The sequence below is a fragment of the Dermacentor albipictus genome, chromosome 9, assembly GCF_038994185.2.
Source record: "Dermacentor albipictus isolate Rhodes 1998 colony chromosome 9, USDA_Dalb.pri_finalv2, whole genome shotgun sequence".
NCBI lineage: Eukaryota > Metazoa > Arthropoda > Arachnida > Ixodida > Ixodidae > Dermacentor > Dermacentor albipictus.
The window spans coordinates 44,758,066-44,775,466 of NC_091829.1; the positions used below are offsets into that span (position 1 = coordinate 44,758,066).

The 17,401-nt window shown below is 47.0% G+C and overlaps 1 protein-coding gene and 1 long non-coding RNA gene across 5 annotated transcripts in view; one reads left to right on the forward strand and one right to left on the reverse strand.

Moving 5' to 3' along the window:
- LOC139049756 (gamma-aminobutyric acid type B receptor subunit 2-like) overlaps nucleotides 1-17,401 on the forward strand; it is a 389,157-nt gene that overhangs the window by 263,332 nt on the left and 108,424 nt on the right. For all 4 annotated transcript variants that reach the window (XM_070525558.1, XM_070525559.1, XM_070525557.1 and 1 more), the window contains exon 3: nucleotides 8,644-8,811. In XM_070525558.1, the coding sequence (XP_070381659.1) occupies nucleotides 8,644-8,811 (168 nt within the window). The remainder of the gene's footprint in view (nucleotides 1-8,643; nucleotides 8,812-17,401) is intronic.
- Nucleotides 1-17,401, reverse strand: part of LOC139049758 (uncharacterized) — a 95,169-nt gene that overhangs the window by 41,202 nt on the left and 36,566 nt on the right. The window lies entirely within an intron of this gene.

Genomic DNA, 17,401 nt, shown 5'->3' on the forward strand with positions numbered 1-17,401 from the left:
ATCGAAGGTTTACTATCGATAATAACTTAAGAATAGTTCAACCACAGAAAACACAATTCTCAAATTCAAAATCGAAAGCCACACATGAAAGGCCGTGACAATATTGCGTTACCTGACTAAAAATAATGACTGAGCGAGTTACTTCACCCGCCCAGCTTGCCAGCAAGACGCGAAGCCTAGCTACCCTTCTCAGAAGGCGAAGATGAAAGGAATGAAAAAAAATTTTGGCCCTAGTTCATTTAGTCTACAGGAGAAAGCCAAGTCAAGATATTTCGTAATCTGACTCATAAGCTACTTTATCATCTCGTATCAGCGGTAATTCAAAGCGACGTGCCGACAGGCGTGCATTCAGGAAGCGAGAAAGTGTTGACTGCTTTTCCCACGCACATTGGAAAAGATGTGGCGGCCATTTCTGGGCCAGTATAAAGCAAGGATTCATTTTGATTGATTCCATTTCTTGGTTATCATTCAACGTTTACGGCCGTGTAATATTTGTGATGAAGTGGCCGGAACACTGCTCTCACCACTAAGCGAGAAAAAGAATAGCACTGCAATACAATCGTTGCACCACTCTGGCCTTACTGAGGCACACAACGAAAACAGATAAGAGGCTATTCGCATGAAACTTCAAGTGCAATGTATTGTCACAACAAGTTCATGTCTCTCATACACAAGGTGACGTTCTTGCACGTGATCTTGCTCGTCGATCGCCGCTTGAGGCGCACCCCGACGGTCGTCCGCTTGCAAGGCGCAGGTACGGCCCACCTCATTGAAGCCTCTGAGCTTTCTTCCTTGCGGAGCTAAAGCCCCTCAATTTTCCAAAAGTAGCGCCATTCTTAGATCTTTCCGCCACCCCGCTCACCCAGGCGCTTCCTCCTCCACTCCTCCTGTCGCCCCAGCCTCCTCCGCTCCCCCATTGGCCAATCTGTGTCACGTGAAAGCGGGCCCCGCGCTTTTGTATATTTTTTTCTTTCCGGCGCAGAGCAGGCGCCGCGCTTTTGTATATCTTTTCTTTCCAGCGCGCTGCGACCCCCAATCTTGGGCCTGCGACCCCCATTTTTGGGCCTCCGCGACGAAGTACGGCAGGCGGTTTGAAGGAGCGCGGTAGTTTTATACAATGTGTTAGGGCCGAGTGCTTAATTGCGATGCCGTGCTGCTGCGCCTACGGTTGCCACAACAGACCCAGTGACGGCAAAAAGCTTTTTGTTTTACCATCCGCCGGGCGCAACGCAAAACGAAGAAAAGTGTGGATTCACAAGATCGGGCAGGCTGACTTCGAGCAAGTGGCAAAGAACGCGCGGCTTTGTTAAGTGACACGGCTCCTCCAACCTCTTCTTTTGACGCCCGTGTCAAAACGGGCCCGTGTCCAGTGCATTGGGGGTGCGTTAAAGAACCCCAGCTGCAAAAAAAATTAATCCAGAGCCCCCATTATGGCGTGCCTTATGAGATCGTGGTGTTGGGATGTAAAACCCAAGAATCAACTTTTCTTCTGTCTTGTGTGCCTTGACTGTTCCAGTTAACGCAACACTGCTTCCTTGTGAAAACTTACAACGCAAAAGAATACAGACGCACGTAGTATACAGAGATAAAATTAGCACTTCAACAAAAGTGTTGCTGGTGCCAATGAGGGAGGGGGATAATTATTTTCTGAACCTCTTTCCAGTTGTCCCATCAAGTTCCTTCTTTCTTTTCTATCAAATTCTAACCATTTGCACTGTAATAAATAAATAACGATTTCATATGCTGGTAAGTTGTTAAAATTATCTATACCGCCTATGTGTGAAAACGTTGCTCATGGCCACCACAACCTGTGCATGAGCTACGTACATCTGTAAAAGGCGCGGAACAGAAACGGCCCTGCTGCCAGGCATTGCTGACCGCAGACAGTCGGAATCTCTCACGCGCCGGCCGAACAAAAGCATCCTGCAGGTACGTAAATTAACCTACGAAACCACGTGCACATACTTTCGCGCTGTCAAAACCTGAAACTCTGGTAATTACTCGCGTGTCTGAGCACACCGCGTGCTTGTGTCGTGTTTCAGCAACACGAACTTTCAACGTGCGCGCGCTTTACGCCTTAAATACGCCTTGAATAATGGTGCTTTTCTCTATTTCTTCCGCAAATCCGACACGACATTCTTAAGGCCAGTTACCGACTGACAAAGCAAGACCTAGATTGAAAAAACTGCTCCGCAGGACTCGAACGAACTTTTCCGCAGATTTCCTCCCGTAGCGTGTTAGCCGTCGTCTGCTACGGCAGGCCCACTGCCGGCGGCGCCACCGTCGAGGCCGCGCCGAGCGGAGGAGGAGAGAAGTGAATGGCGCTACTTTGGGAGATTGAGGGGTTTTATGCGGAGCAATATCGTGGCGCCATCTAGCATGCGGTCGGACAACGATGACTTCGGTCACCGAGGTTTCGGTACACATATGTGCTTCATACCATAGTGATGAGACACTTCAACACGCGAGAGGCTTCCTACAAGACGGAACGAGCCAGTGCAAACAACTCTTGCAATCGCAAGCAAAATGTTTGCACGATCCCACATCTCGGAGGCACATATGGCACGCAAGGGGTATCAGACAAGGTGCTTCACGATCTGCGGCAAACCCCATGGCTTGCTGTGGCAAGCAGACCAATAGGCGAAGGGCTACGTTACGACTGAAAAAGATTGCTTCCTCCTCTGAGATCAAGAAACGCGAGAAAAATGTTCGTGACATCTCTTTAACTTTTCGCGCGGTATTCTGAGAATATATCTATCAAGATCTCGTAGTGAGTATTAACTCCGTTACTAGCCTGGTCAGCGGGACGTGTAAATCGCGCCATACGCGCGCTGCTTCATTTATTACCGGGCGATACATTAATCTCTGCACCCCTATACCGCTAACAATCACTCGAAGTCCTGAAAAAAAAAAAGAACACGCATGCCTCGTATGGACTCCCTTCTCAAACAAGCTAGCTACGCCGTTCACGTCGAGAGCTATGCGCCAAAGGCGCGATTCCGCTGTGCGCGGAGCGCAGCAAGCACGGCCGATCCATTCATCTTGATAAGGTCCAGTCTCGGGAGAAGGCGGGAATTAGGAGCAGAGGAGGCGATGCGGCGAGAAAAAAAAAAGGGGGGGGGGAGCGGGCGAAGCGTGCGAGCAAGGCTGAAGATGTACGCCCGCCATTTTCAGTTTCCGTGCCTTCGAGCCATTCCGGCGGCGCCGTCCGCCATGTTGCCGACGCGTCTTCGACGCCGCCTCCGTCGCAAACGGCGTTCCTTGACTGATGCGATGCAGACGTGGGAGAAACGTTCCTCGCTCCCTATCGCTGGCGACCGCCGTCGAGTCTGTTCTCGCCGCTGAAAAGAGCGCGACCGGAACTCCTTCGATCAGACTGAATGCGCGCGACACGGATTATGGCTGATCGCCGCCGGGGAGCCATTAATCTTGGCCAAGCTGCACACGCTTCCCTCGCTCCGCAGACGACACATCGATGAGAGCGACTCCGTCCTTCGCTCGCGCTCCAGCCGACGCCAACCGATTCGGACGGAACGACGCCGCGTACTTGTCTTGTCTCGCGTTGGCTTTCAACCGCCTTTGGCGCGGCTGCGCGTACGGCTTCCGACGGCTAGCGCCTCTCGTTCCAGTCGTCGGAGCGGCTGCGGCGGCGGCGTGCGATTGAGTAAAGGGTTCATTGCCTCCACGCTTGCTGCGCTTTACTCACAGGCTTCGAGAAGTGTGTGGCATGGACAGGCCCACGTTACGGCGATTGCCCGTTCTCGTAGTCGTTATACAAGCGCGAGTTTCGGTGTGATACGCCGCCTGTTGCTCTGCGTCAGTTTCGCCGAATACAAAGCCGCCTCGTTCTGCTGGCGCGACGGTAATAAATGACCGGCGAAGCAGAAAGACTCCTCTTCCAACTGGAATGGAAGCATGTTGACGCCGTGTAAAGGTAGTGGTTTGTCGCGATCATTTCAATGTTCTGCTCCTCGGCACTACCGAATCCGCAATCTAGCTACTGCGCCGTAACTTAGCAGTCGTGTTATACGATATAACCATCATGCACTCAAATAAATCAGTGTAGTTGTACCAGGGGATATATAAACAAATGAGCTTTTCATTTTCGACTGGTAGCTCTTTCGACTGTAGCGGTAACAGCTTCTTTCTTGCCAAGCTAGTCTACCCTTGGTTTCCGATTTAACAAAATGCGCTCTCTAATACTTTTGATTAGGCGCGTGAATTCTCGAAACCGTTTCACGGAACTTTCCCAGTTGCGCCAAGTCATCCGCACGAGTTACAGTAAGTGCCCCTACGGCGGCGGTTCAGAAATGCCATTCAAAGTACTCGCGACGGGAAGGCACGTTTGGCAAAAGCACGCGCTCCGACAACTTCGTTAACGAAACACTGTTGCATGACTCGGTGGCCATGGGACTCTTTGACGCTTAATCTTAACGTGATGCTTCCGATTCAGGCAGTAATCGTCGCAGATTTTGATTATCTCGAAGACAAATATGAATATCCCGGTCTTTCGCACGACGGAACTGTATTTCCGCAATTTATTTCTAGTACGACGTATAGAAAAGTACACTGAAGTGCATTTAGGAATTGTATAGCCCTTTCGTATCAGTATGCACATACCAGTTCTGGAGAAATGGGCCAAAAGCTTTTTAAGAAGAAGTTTCAAATTCAACTACGTAAGAAGCAATAGAGATTCCGAAGCGGCGCCGAGGCGAGACGACGTGATGACAATTTAAATGACACTCCAAACGCTGAGGACACGTAAAATTCCCTTGTAGGAGCCTTTCTTCTAGAACGCGATGCTTACATAGCGCGGTGGAGGGTGTTCATTTGCACAGTCAACAGGAACCCAAGGAAGTTTCAGCGGGTCTCATTCGTAATGAAGCGCACGCTGCGATTTTCTACAAAAAAGACACGATAAATAAATAAAAGCCTTCCCTTGTCTTCGCGCGCTCGCTAAACACATAATTTACGGCAAGCTTCAAATCTCCAACTTTGGTCCCGAGCGAAGTCACCCGCTTGTCGGTTACGCTTCACAAATTTTGACGGTGACGTAGCGATTCGCGTGTTGCTGCGGATGTTACTCAATCGGTAGTATTTTACTACGGTTACAAGCCTCAGATAACCGGCGCCACCGTAAACAAATTTAAAAAAAATACAGTTTTCAAAGTTTCCTTAATCTCCCATCGCATTTTAATCGAATCTGATTGCACTACCCGTACTTGAAGCTAAACATTTCGACAGAATTGCCTGTCTGGTTGGGGAATTGATTAGAACTTGAGACTGACTCCAACCAAATAACTGAATATTTTTAGCCCGACGTTTCGGAGCCCATTCGGCTCCTTCTTCAGGGGGTTGTTCTTCGGGGGGTGGCGGTGTGCCGCTTTTAAAGCGTCTTTTTTGAAGAAAGGAGGGGGGGGGGAAGAACACGGGAGGTGGGGAGACACTCCACAGACGGAAAGGTGGGGGGGAACAAAAGGAAAGGGGGGTTTGTGTTGTTGACCGCTTCCAAGGAGCTGCGATGACCGGTGCTGCGTGGAGTGCTCACGAGGGTGCCCTTGATGGGCCGCGGGGGGGGGGGGGGGGGTTACAGGGTCGCGCCGACGTTCTGTGTTGGTGAAACGAGCGGGAGTCTATCTGGCTGTTAGACAGCAATTAGACACAGCCAGATAGACTCCCGCTCGTTTCACCAACACAGAACGTCGGCGCGACCCTGTAACCCCCCCCCCCCCCCGCGGCCCATCAAGGGCACCCTCGTGAGCACTCCACCCAGCACCGGTCATCGCAGCTCCTTGGAAGCGGTCAACAACACAAACCCCCCCCCTTTCCTTTTGTTCCCCCCCACCTTTCCGTCTGTGGAGTGTCTCCCCACCTCCCGTGTTCTTCCCCCCCCCCTCCTTTCTTCAAAAAAGACGCTTTAAAAGCGGCACACCGCCACCCCCCGAAGAACAACCCCCTGAAGAAGGAGCCGAATGGGCTCCGAAACGTCGGGCTAAAAATATTCAGTTATTTGGTTGGAGTCAGTCTCAAGTTCTACTACCCGTACTGCACTTGCATTCGCTTATTTTTTCCCCCCTCTGCGGTGCGTCTGGCTTTTGGTTTGAAGGCCTCACGCATGAATATTTCGGTCTTCGCTACCTCGCCGCCCATATTTTGGAAAAAGAATAGCTCAGGTGCTGCGTTTCTTAACTCCGGCGAACGTAAATTACCAAGCATTATTGAGTGCGCGCGCATTTCTGCAACTCCGTATATGCGTTGTTCACGTGCACGCGCATGCGGTTCGCCTCGGTGCGGGTGTGTTGGAAGCGCGCACTCTCGCTCTTTATGCAAGCGCCTATGCTAATTCAGCGCCGCCCGTACCAAACAGCATCGTCTATCTCAGAAGTCTTAACGAGTTTCCATCCGAAAACTTCTCGCCAGTTGAAGAGTTGGGCAGACCCTTGATTTAAACAAATGGCTCTCTACTTCATAATAACTTTACGTTCAGTAACCTCTTACCCTTTCGCTAACGCGATGCTCAAACTCACCCGCCTAATGCCTCGTACATTGTATAAAGTAGACATAATCGGGAACTTCGCACGGTTAACTATTTCTACCGTTTTTGAACGGAGAGAGAGAAGGAGATTCTTGATGATGGGAAGGAAAGGTTGGGGTAAAGTGCAGCGCAGTAACTGTCTCTCAGCAGAGGACACCTCAACCGCGCTGCACAGGGGGTAGGGAATGAAAGTAGGGGGAGAGAAAGAGCACCAACAAGGAACTAGAAAAGCAACGCGACAGGAAAGGCACCACCAGAACTCGGGCCTGCCTCGACTCGCGACATCTTTGAGGGGATGGGGCGAAATTACGCCGCCTCGCTTTCCCGCGCATCAAAATTGACTCGCACAAGATGGCGCACGTCGCTCCACGAGTGTAAACGAGTCAAGAGTGCACGAGCAGGTGTCGCTGTCCTTGTCGCCATATCTTCCTTAGTGAGCCCCCCCCCCCCCTCACCCAAGCCTGTCCTTGCAAGCCTGTCCCTGGTTCAGTGTTGCGGTGAAGCGGGAAGTCGTCCATCTTGTGTAGGACAACCCTCACGGTGTGAGAAATTCTACTTCCAGTGTTTTCCACGTACATTATCACCAGCAGGCATCTACGATGTACTGACAGTGATACGGCATGTTCAGTTTTGTGTCTACGTGCAGTAAAGCGTGTGAAAAGCCGATGTGGTTTTATCAGGCAACGGCTATACTAAGTTGAATGAAATGTGTTTGTATTTTCAATAAAGAAATAACTCCTACGAATTCTTTAAAGTGTATATTTGTTATATGAGCTGAAGCAGGAAAATAAATATAATCTACGTTTGCTGTTTATTAGAAGCATTTACCTCTATCATGCCCCCCCCCAAAATTATGGGGTTTTACGTGCCAAAACCACTTTCCGATTATGACGCTCGCCGTAGTGAAGGACTCCGGAAATTTCGACCACCTGGGGTTCTTTAACGTGCACATAAATCGAAGTACACGGGTGTTTTCGCATTTCGCCCCCGTCGAAATGCGGCCGCCGAGGCCGGGATTGGTTGCTCAGCAGCCCAACGCCATAGCCACTTAGCAACCACGGCGAGTTCTCTATCATGCCAGGTTTTCGAAAGGGTACCTATGCATACCCACACGCAGTCTGCCCATTGTCGCCGCAGCAGATACTCTTGACATAACCGATTTATTTTCGTAGAAAATACGCAGACATTGTGCTTCAATCGTTTTGAAATTCCTCAAGTTACTTTTATTCATGCGAGGCATATCTTGACCAAAATAATGGGGACAAATATATATATACTCTCAACAATGAATAAACTTCGGCTTTGGCTGTCTACATGCAACAAATTTCATCCTGCTTTGTACAGCTGTTGCTTAATCAGAGGATTCCGCCGTTTGCAACATCAAGAGTGTCTTCTTAGTTTAACACACTGTTTAAAGACACGCACAGACAAATAGCGTACTGTAAACAAGGCCAAGCTTTTGAGTGGGAATGGTTACAAACGAAACTTCAGTCGAATCAAAATGTGGGGTTCAACGCTTGAAAGCAGCTCGCGGGCGATGAACGAGGAGTACCCTAGTTGGCAGGGGGGAGAAGAATCCGTTACAGTTAAATTTCTGCCACTTGCTAGCTTTCTTTCTAGTGCCGCTAAATGTAAGCGCACAGAAGTTTTCACATTCCTGCGCCATCATAGTGCAACCGCGACGACGTCGAACTAAACCAGCAACATCGTGCTCAGAAGTGGAACGTCATAGTGAGCCACCGTGGAAGTTGGCAAACGTTCAAGAATCTTTGCACACAACGTGCAGTAAGTTGTCTATACTATCCAGCCGTTCTTCTTTAATCCCTCTGAAGATTATAGCACCATCTCAATATCGTGTTCCCCGGTGATGTCAGAAAACATGATGCCCATGACATGTTTCCGTATCCTACAGCCGCTTCCACCGCATGCTCGCGAGCAGAAAACATAGCCTTTGAGATCAGTTTCTGTTACCCAGCGAAAGCCGTCAATGGGGCGCCGGATTTGGGCACCGCCCTAACTGTCTGCAAGCAACTAGTACGCCTGCTAAGATTCTCCGCAGGTGTACTAACTTCCTTTTTTTTCCCTTCTTTTCTTCCACTCCCTCGCAGCTGACTTACGCCGACACGCACCCGATGTACACCCTGGAGAACTACCCGAACTTTTTCCGGGTGGTACCGTCCGAGTCCGTATTCAACCAGGCCCGGGTCGCCCTGCTCAAGCACTTCAACTGGACCCGGGTCGGGACGCTGTACCAGACCAATCCACGATACGCACTGGTGAGATCCTTCTCTGTGTATTAAAACGAAGCTTTCTTTGCCTCTCGTCCGGACTTTCCGGGCGCTGCTGTTGCTGCTGTGATGGTCTTGCCGCGCGCGCCGCTAGGTTTCTTGCAACACCCCGAGATGGCGCTCGCCTCAGCGCATTCAGGCCGGCGCCGCTGCGGCAGCGTTTCACAGTTTATGCGTGTGGCGCGTGCTGTGCTTGCGACAAAAATTTAGGTGCCTGGGCTGTGGACGTCGCGTGCTGGGCTGTGATAGTGTAAGCATTAAAATCGTCCGCATCCTGAAGTGAGGGCTTGGAGCTGGCGTCTCGACATCGTGCTGGCCACGTACCCAGAAGTAGCGCGTAAACACGTGCCAGCAAAAGAACTCCAAAGCGTGCACTCAGCGTTGAGGAGACCCAGGCCCCAAAAAAGCGTCGAGCAGAACAGTCTTCGCTAAGCAGCGAAACGTGGTGCAGACCGCGAATATATGCGTACAATGTACACGTACAAATATATTATTTGAATTACGTACAGCCTTATAATTCAATTAAAGTCTAACACTTCAGCCATGGCGCGATGTGCCATGCGAGGCAATAATAACGCTCAACACTGAGGTGATGAACAATGACGCACAACGCCTCAAGTACGTCTCCCTGTGTGTTCTGTAGATTACGCAGACAAACAGCAGTGGTGCAAACAAGGTAAAGTTTAACATCAACTCATCACTCTGGTATTCGACTAAACGTTGAAGAAGTTAGACATTCGCCGCCAATATCACCGCTAATTACGCTCACTCAAAGCAAACAGCATATAAAGCTTCTCTTTCATCGATTCCCGCAGTGTGTGGTGGACGCATATTTTGTTAACAGAGTCATAAACTACGATCAGGTTATCACTTCTGCCTAAAATGGATATAAAATGAAACTCTGGGGTTTTACGGGCCAACACAGGCATCTGCTATTGTGGCAGGTCGTGGTGGGCGACTACAGTATATATTTAACAACCTGGGGTTCTTTGACGTGCACCTAAATCTAAGTACAAGAATATATATATTTCTTTTGCATTTAACCACCACTTAAATGCATCCGCTGAGGCCGCGAACAAGCCCGAGACCTCGTGCTTAGCAGCGCAACGTCATAGCAGCCAAGTTACCGCAGTGGGTGTAAAGTGGATTTAGTATACTGCACGTTTTACACGATGTCTCTAGAACTGACATCTTCAAATAGCTCGCAACGGAGAGTGGTTCCGGACGTTTGAAACAATCGAAGAACTGTTTCGTGCTTTTCTTCTGTGCTTTTTTTTTATTTTTAAATATATATTTCGAAATAGACACAACAGTCTCCTGGCATGCCTAATGGCTGCTGCTTTACGTTTAACTTAATAAATAATATAAAGAAGTTTTAAGCAAATATGCATGTCAAGGAACAAAATAAATTCCAGTTGAAGACGCATAAAGAATGCTGCAACCTTTAGGACGATTTAGCTTGACATCAACTCCGATATTTATATTGGAGTTCTATTGAAACACACACGACGTGTAGACAAGCTTTAGTTAGACAGCCACTGGACCGATACAAACTAAATATGTTGTATTTAAGATAGAGAGAGCTGAATTCTACTGACTGTAGGAATCAGAGTTCTTTTTTTTTTCTTTTTGGAGCGACATTGTTTATAACAATTGCCGCAAATGGTAAGCGTAAAAAAAATTGAAGCTCAAAGCTTAGAGATCAAAACCATATATTACTTTTCTGTAAGCTGCATTGGTTAAAGTATCTGAAGAGGGTAAGTGTGATATAACTGTTTGCAGTTTACGTGAAATTGTTACAACAGGTAGTTTTCACTACCAAATCAATGGTATGTTGCAGACTTGTGCATAAGACATCACTTTATTTGCACTTTAAGTGAGTCAATAGCTGCATGTTACAAAATTGTGAAATCGCATTCTACTTCTTTTGTTGTTTAAGTGACAGAGTCTCAAGCTTGATGCTTCAGTTTTTCTACACTTTGCAATGTTCAGCCACCTTTATAAACAAAGCTGACGGCCTAAATCAAAGATCAACTTCCACTGGTCAGTATATTTTAACATTATCTTTTAAATGCAATAAACCTTATTACATTCGGTGCCCTGCATACGGACCAAAATTATTTCTTCGTTCCCACGTATCTGGACCCAAATATAATCAAGATGGAGAGAGATAAAAGCGAAGGAAAGACGAGTCAGCCAGACGATACATCTGGTTCGCTACCCTGCACTAGGAAACTGGAAAGGGGGCATGAGAGACTAAAGGCAAAGACAAAAGAAAGCAAACGAAGGAAAGAATGAAAAACGTAGAACCGTCTTGGTGGGCGCTGTCACACAGTCTGTGAAGGGGCCACTTATAGTTATGAACAAGGTCAAATGTCCCCACTGAGATGCGAAACGCCACGCAGTGGGCACAGTCGCAATTCGTCGCTCAGTCCTGTGTCCATTGGGAAACGTAGCACCGTCTTTATAGAGACTCGCATTCCGATGGTGTCAGTGCAGGCCAGTGTCCAATAATTTTGTCTGTCCATGAGAGGGCATTTGTCCAGCTCGCCTTTTGCGGATGAGAGCGCTCCTATTCGCTGGCCGAAGCGAAGGCACGTGCAAAGAAGGTGCACGATAGTTTCACTGCACCATCGAAATCGGCAAAATGGTTTATCGGCCATTCGAACGATGCAGGAGTATGCATTTGCATATGCTACTCTAAGCCATAGAGGAGTTAGAAAGCTGGAGTCACGTCATGAGAGGTCGGACGGAATACGAAGCTGTAAGTTAGGTTTGTTTGATTGTTTACAGTTTTTTCAATTGGGTTTAGTGGCGCAAAAGCGGAAAAGGCTAAGCTGCGCCAACGACAACGTGTTTTAAAGTCCACTGATGCCATCACCTGATGTATTTAAATATCTAGGCGCCAGTTTTTTACACAAGCTGTAGAGCAGCACCGATCGTGCTGTAATTTAGAGTCCAAGGCGTGGAAGTGCGCGCTTGTAAATTCAGGTAAATTCCACCTGAATTCCACCGCCATTCAACCATTCCAGTTTCGTACAACAATCACTAGGCGGAACTGTGGCGCCAGTGTCAAGGGAGCTGCAAGCAGGGCGATTCAACCAGTGTGAGATTCATGGTCAATACACAGGTTTGCCTAAACTTCTTCCTTTTCGATTCAAACGGCTTCGTGACTTTGCAAACTCATCACGTTCAGCAAAGTACGGTGTTATAAGTAAACATTAATAGAACTCTCAAGAACAGGATTCTAACGCAAGATCTCTAGCCCACAAACCTGATATTGAAACCATTACGCCGCAGCCACATGCTTCGACAAGTAGCGTAGAACGCCCTTTCTCGCGGGTAAGCCAGCGCATTGAAACGCTTGGCGCGTTTCGACCAATAGTCGCACTTGAAGTAACCGACGCATCAGCAACGCCACGAGGGTAGCACGACACTATGGACACGACAGAAAATTTTACTAAATAATACACCGAGTGTCTCAGCGAACCTTTTTCAAAAATTTATAAAGGTTGCCTGTGGCGGATGGCACAATTCTTGTTCCTGAGCCGGCTTACCCGAAGGGGCGGACATTACTTACACAAAAAATTGAAATGCATGTTCGACATGTTAACAAAAATTCACTAATTAAGTTGTTTTAACTATTTCCGTTATGGCCAATATTGCAGTTTAAACATTCTAGCCGTGGAGTTCGCAAGGCGGATCCACTTGGAACGAGTTCTCAGGATGACACCAGTTCCGAGATATTAACTTCCGAACTTTGTGGAGAAATGCGCTGGCATTGCAGTTACTTTCGTGCTTGAATGCATAAACCGGCATTTTGTTAAGAAAGCAGCTGGAACACCAACGTATTTCTCTGCATCGTTCGGGTACTAATATTTCGGAACTAGTGTCATCCGGTGAATTTGTTCCAAGTGGATCTGGATCGCCTAGCGAACTCCACGGCTAGAATTTCTAAACTACAATATGGACCAGAAGGTAATTAGTTGAAAAACTTAGCGAATTCTTCTTAATTAGTCTATCATGCTTCTCGATTTCTCTTGCACGTAATGCCCGCCTCTTCGAGCAGACCAGCTCATGAACTATAATTCTGCTATCTGCAACAAAGGACCTTAAAAAAATGTTGAAAGTGTTCACTGAAACACCCTGCATACATTATAAGATATACTGCATGCAAACATGTGTATTTGATATCCAGCCAGTCTAATAAGTCACTGAAAACAAAATCATATCTTCGTACGACATGCTACTCTTTAATACTAATATTTATGGCTCGAAAGCCACACTTCATATACAAACAAAGATATTTCATGAGCCGATCACACCAGGAATGCTTCGTTTTACGTAGATGACAACTGCAGTTGAGTGTGCCTTTTCTTTTCCTCTTGATGCAAACTAGACAGTCAATCGACATTTATGAACCTACTATCAATGGCGCTCATATGCAACAGTTAGGCGCCTAACTTTCACACAGAACCGTGCAAGAGAAAAAGAAAAAGAGACTGTGGAACACATGCGACAGATATTTCCCAAACATTTGTTAAAGTAGTAGCTGTGCAAATTTTGACCAGTAATGAAGAAACATTTAAATGAAACATCACGTTATTAGTTATTTACAGAAGATGTGGTCGAATATATTTTAACTATTTAATAACCACAAGCGAGTTTTGATGCGCTGCCTAGGGAGCCAATCATAAAGGGTGCGGGTGCTATGCATGTTTATTTCTTCTCTCTCTTTCGTCATTTCACGCATCCGATCACAGTTAAATTTGTTGTTTTACTTGAAATGCTTTGTCGCGATTTGCATTTTCTTTCATTGTTCCATGATATTCCACACAAAGAATTCTCTCATGCGCTTTCCGACCGCAGAAATTGTAAGACCTGCTTTGTTGCAGCGCATTACTTTTTGAGGAAAAGCACGCTTTACAGGCGGGAACACGCTCGCATTCAAGTCTGTTGACAGACTGAAAAGCAGGTAGGTGATTGATAACAAAATCACAAATGCCAAACTTAAAAAAGAAACGACATAGAAGGATTTAAAAACTCGGACACGGTGCACTCACACGTGGCAAGCATATTCTTGGTTCTCGAGAAAGAAAGCTGGCTGTGACGGCCCCATAATGGAGCGTTGTATCAGGTTTAGAAAATTTCTTCTTGGGTGAATCGGGTATTCCAAAAGATCCCCAACCCCTCCCCTCCTCCACCCGTCCTCGCTAAGAAACAATGATAAAAAAGGCTTGCGCGCATTCCAGAAAATTGAAATTCCATAGCGGATAAGCAGAGCAATAATGTGACAAGAAAGCGTGTCAGAATGCTGACGTGTTCGCATGGGATAAGGAATGTGAAGGGAGTAGCGTTTTGCCTCTGACTCGTTCCTTTCGTTCTCAATAACACTAGATCATCTTTTCGTTGTACTTTTTGCTGTATATATATATATCTTGCAACACGTGGCTACACTCTCGTTATTTATTCAAATGAGTTGTGGGGAAGCAGAACTGAATAATAATAATAATAATAATAATAATAATAATAATAATAATAATAATAATAATAATAATAATAATAATGGTTTTTATTATGATACCTTAACATCAGAGGTCGCAAAGCCGAAAAACACACGTGCCGTACTACCACGCCGTGTTTCCTTCTCGGCGACGAAGCTTCATTGCTACTCTATGCAAACTGCGCCCGCTGTTTCGAAGAAGCGCAGCAGCTGCTATTTACGAGCTGTTCTAAACTCATTCTTTTCTTTGCCCAATCTTTCTATTTTATTTTGCTGGCAGAACTGCTTCCTCCAATACCTACTTTTGGGCTGCCCCCTATCATTCCGCATTGGGGCGAAGCGAACGCCTCGTACAATGGCGCATCAGGTAATCGCAAGGCTGAAGACGAACGTTCCTTCATTCTTCGAAAATTTGCGCCCCAGCCGCCTCCAGCCTGCTGCCGCAGCTGTTCCCGGGCAACCGGGTTTCTTGCTTGCACAGACGTGCAATGTTTCTCTCCTTTTCCCCCAGATGTCCATCTTCGCCCGCTATCGTGCCTCTTTCCCCTTGTTTATGCTTCTCTCTAACACAAGTCGAGCAACGCGAAAGTTCATCTTCGGTAGCAACGCGCGTCGTTCCTCGCTTGCTTGTGGAAGCGATCTCTTGCGTTTTTTTTTCGTTTTCTTTTTCTACGCTTGTTTGGTTCCCGAAAGTCATCGCGAAGAAGAGAGGCTCGTTTGGCCGATTGCTCCCAAAGTATGCAGGAAGTCTCCGCACAGAGATGGCTGCCTCGCTCGCTCGTACCACCGCCAGTGACTCGAACCGAGTTCTTCAATTCTGCCGACGCATGCAAGCGAAGATGTTGCGCTTCTCCCCCCCTCCCCCTCCCCCCCCCGTCCTTCAAAGTGATGTTGCTTCTTCCTCCTGCACCGCCCTTTACCCCTTCTCAACATATGTGCCTCCCTTCTCTACTTTTTTTTTTGTTACTCTTTCGCCGTTGTGCACGTTTGTTTGTTTCCTACGGTCGGCTGATGCCTCCCTTCGCGCCTCAGTCTTTATGCTTCGAGGCACTCCGCTTTAGATAACAGGTGCTTTCCGCTTCTCTTCTCTCTTTGTCCCGGGCCCGGATGCCGCACTGCACCCACTCGCCTCCGCCACCGCTCTCCCCCCCCCCCCCCCCAATCCCTTTGCGTCCTCCTGCGTAAATTTGTTATTACTACCAAGTTTCCGTTGCCGCTTAAAGCGTGCGTTTGCATCTTTCTCTGTTTATTTCTGTAAATTTCTCTTGTTTTTTCGTCTCGCTTTCTTTCGCTGCTTAGGCGTATTTTCGCCAATTCGGCAAAAGGGGGTGCTGCCGTCTCCCTCACCTTTATCAGACTGGCTCTAAAGGGGACCAACAAATCATTCACCTTCCTTTGTCTGCCCTTTAAATAAAAAAAAGATAGAATCAGCTCTATAGCGCCGGCACATAACTATCTCGTTGCTTCACAAACAAATCAGCTTGTTAGTATTCGTTCCTAGGTTTTATGAGTACTAGTTCTCGTAATATGCTTTAGCAATCTTTTTCTCCTTTTTCTGCTTTTCCTTTTAAACTTCAGAAGAGCCGTTCAATTGAGAAGCGCACTCAGTTTGCTTCCATTTCTGAACGTGACTCTTGTTGCTGTTTGTCATTTAAAGGGTGCCTTATGCATCACTGCGCTTGCTGCGTATCCTAAGCGGATTAGTGTTGCTGAATCGTTTTTAGGTTATTATTCGTTCTTGAAATTTTGAACCCTAAAAAAAATCATGTTTGCGCGCAAATGCGCAAGCCAAACATCTCCCGCGTCTCTTTTCTAATCCTAACGTATCTAGAGGCTTTAATGTCATACTCTCTTTTTTTTCTTGTGATAGCTAAAATGTCCTGACTTCAACGGGCACTCAAAGCGTTCTTCCATTCCGCCCTGCATACGGGCCAAAACAGCGGTACAATTACGCGGCACGACTTTAGCGTGCACCCAGATAAGATAAGATAAGATAAATAGATAGATAGATAGATAGATAGATAGATAGATAGATAGATAGATAGATAGATAGATAGATAGATAGATAGATAGATAGATAGATAGATAGATAGATAGATAGATAGATAGATAGATAGATAGATAGATAGATAGATAGATAGATAGATAGATAGATAGATAGATAGATAGATAGATAGATAGATAGATAGATAGATAGATAGATAGATAGATAGATAGATAGATAGATAGATAGATAGACAGACAGACAGACAGACAGACAGACAGACAGACAGACAGACAGACAGATAGATAGATAGATAGATAGATAGATAGATAGATAGATAGATAGATAGATAGATAGATAGATAGATAGATAGATAGATAGATAGATAGATAGATAGATAGATAGATAGATAGATAGATAGATAGATAGATAGATAGATAGATAGATAGATAGATAGATAGATAGATAGATAGATAGATAAAGCGGTTTTACGTGCCAAAACCACTTTCTGATCATGAGGCACGCCGTAGTGGACGACTCCAGAAATTTCGACCACCTTGGTTTCTTTAACGTGCACGTAAATCTAAGTATACGAGTGTTTTCGCATTTGGCCCCCATCGAAATGCGGCCGCCGTGGCCGGGATTCGATCCCGCGACCTCGTGCTCAGCCGCCTATAGCGTGCACCCAATTCACGGCATCTGGGCGTTTTCGCATTACGCTCCCATCGCAATGTGGCCGCCGCGGCTGGGATTTGATCCTGCGACCTCGTTCCTCAGCTGGGATTTGATCCCGCAACCCCAAAACCGCTAAGCCACCACGGCTGGCGAGCCCACTTGTTAGCTCAGGTGTTGGTCCCTGGTTCGATCCTGGACCAGAACAAATTTTCCTTCAACTGCGAGGCTTTCGGAGAAAGAGGCATGAGTCTCCGTTGTAGTTTCATGCTCGTGTAGGATGGATGGACGGACGGACGGACGGACGGATGGATGGATGGATGGATGGATGGATGGATGGATGGATGGATGGATGGATGGATGGATGGATGGATGGATGGATGGATGGATGGATGGATGGATGGATGGATGGATGGATG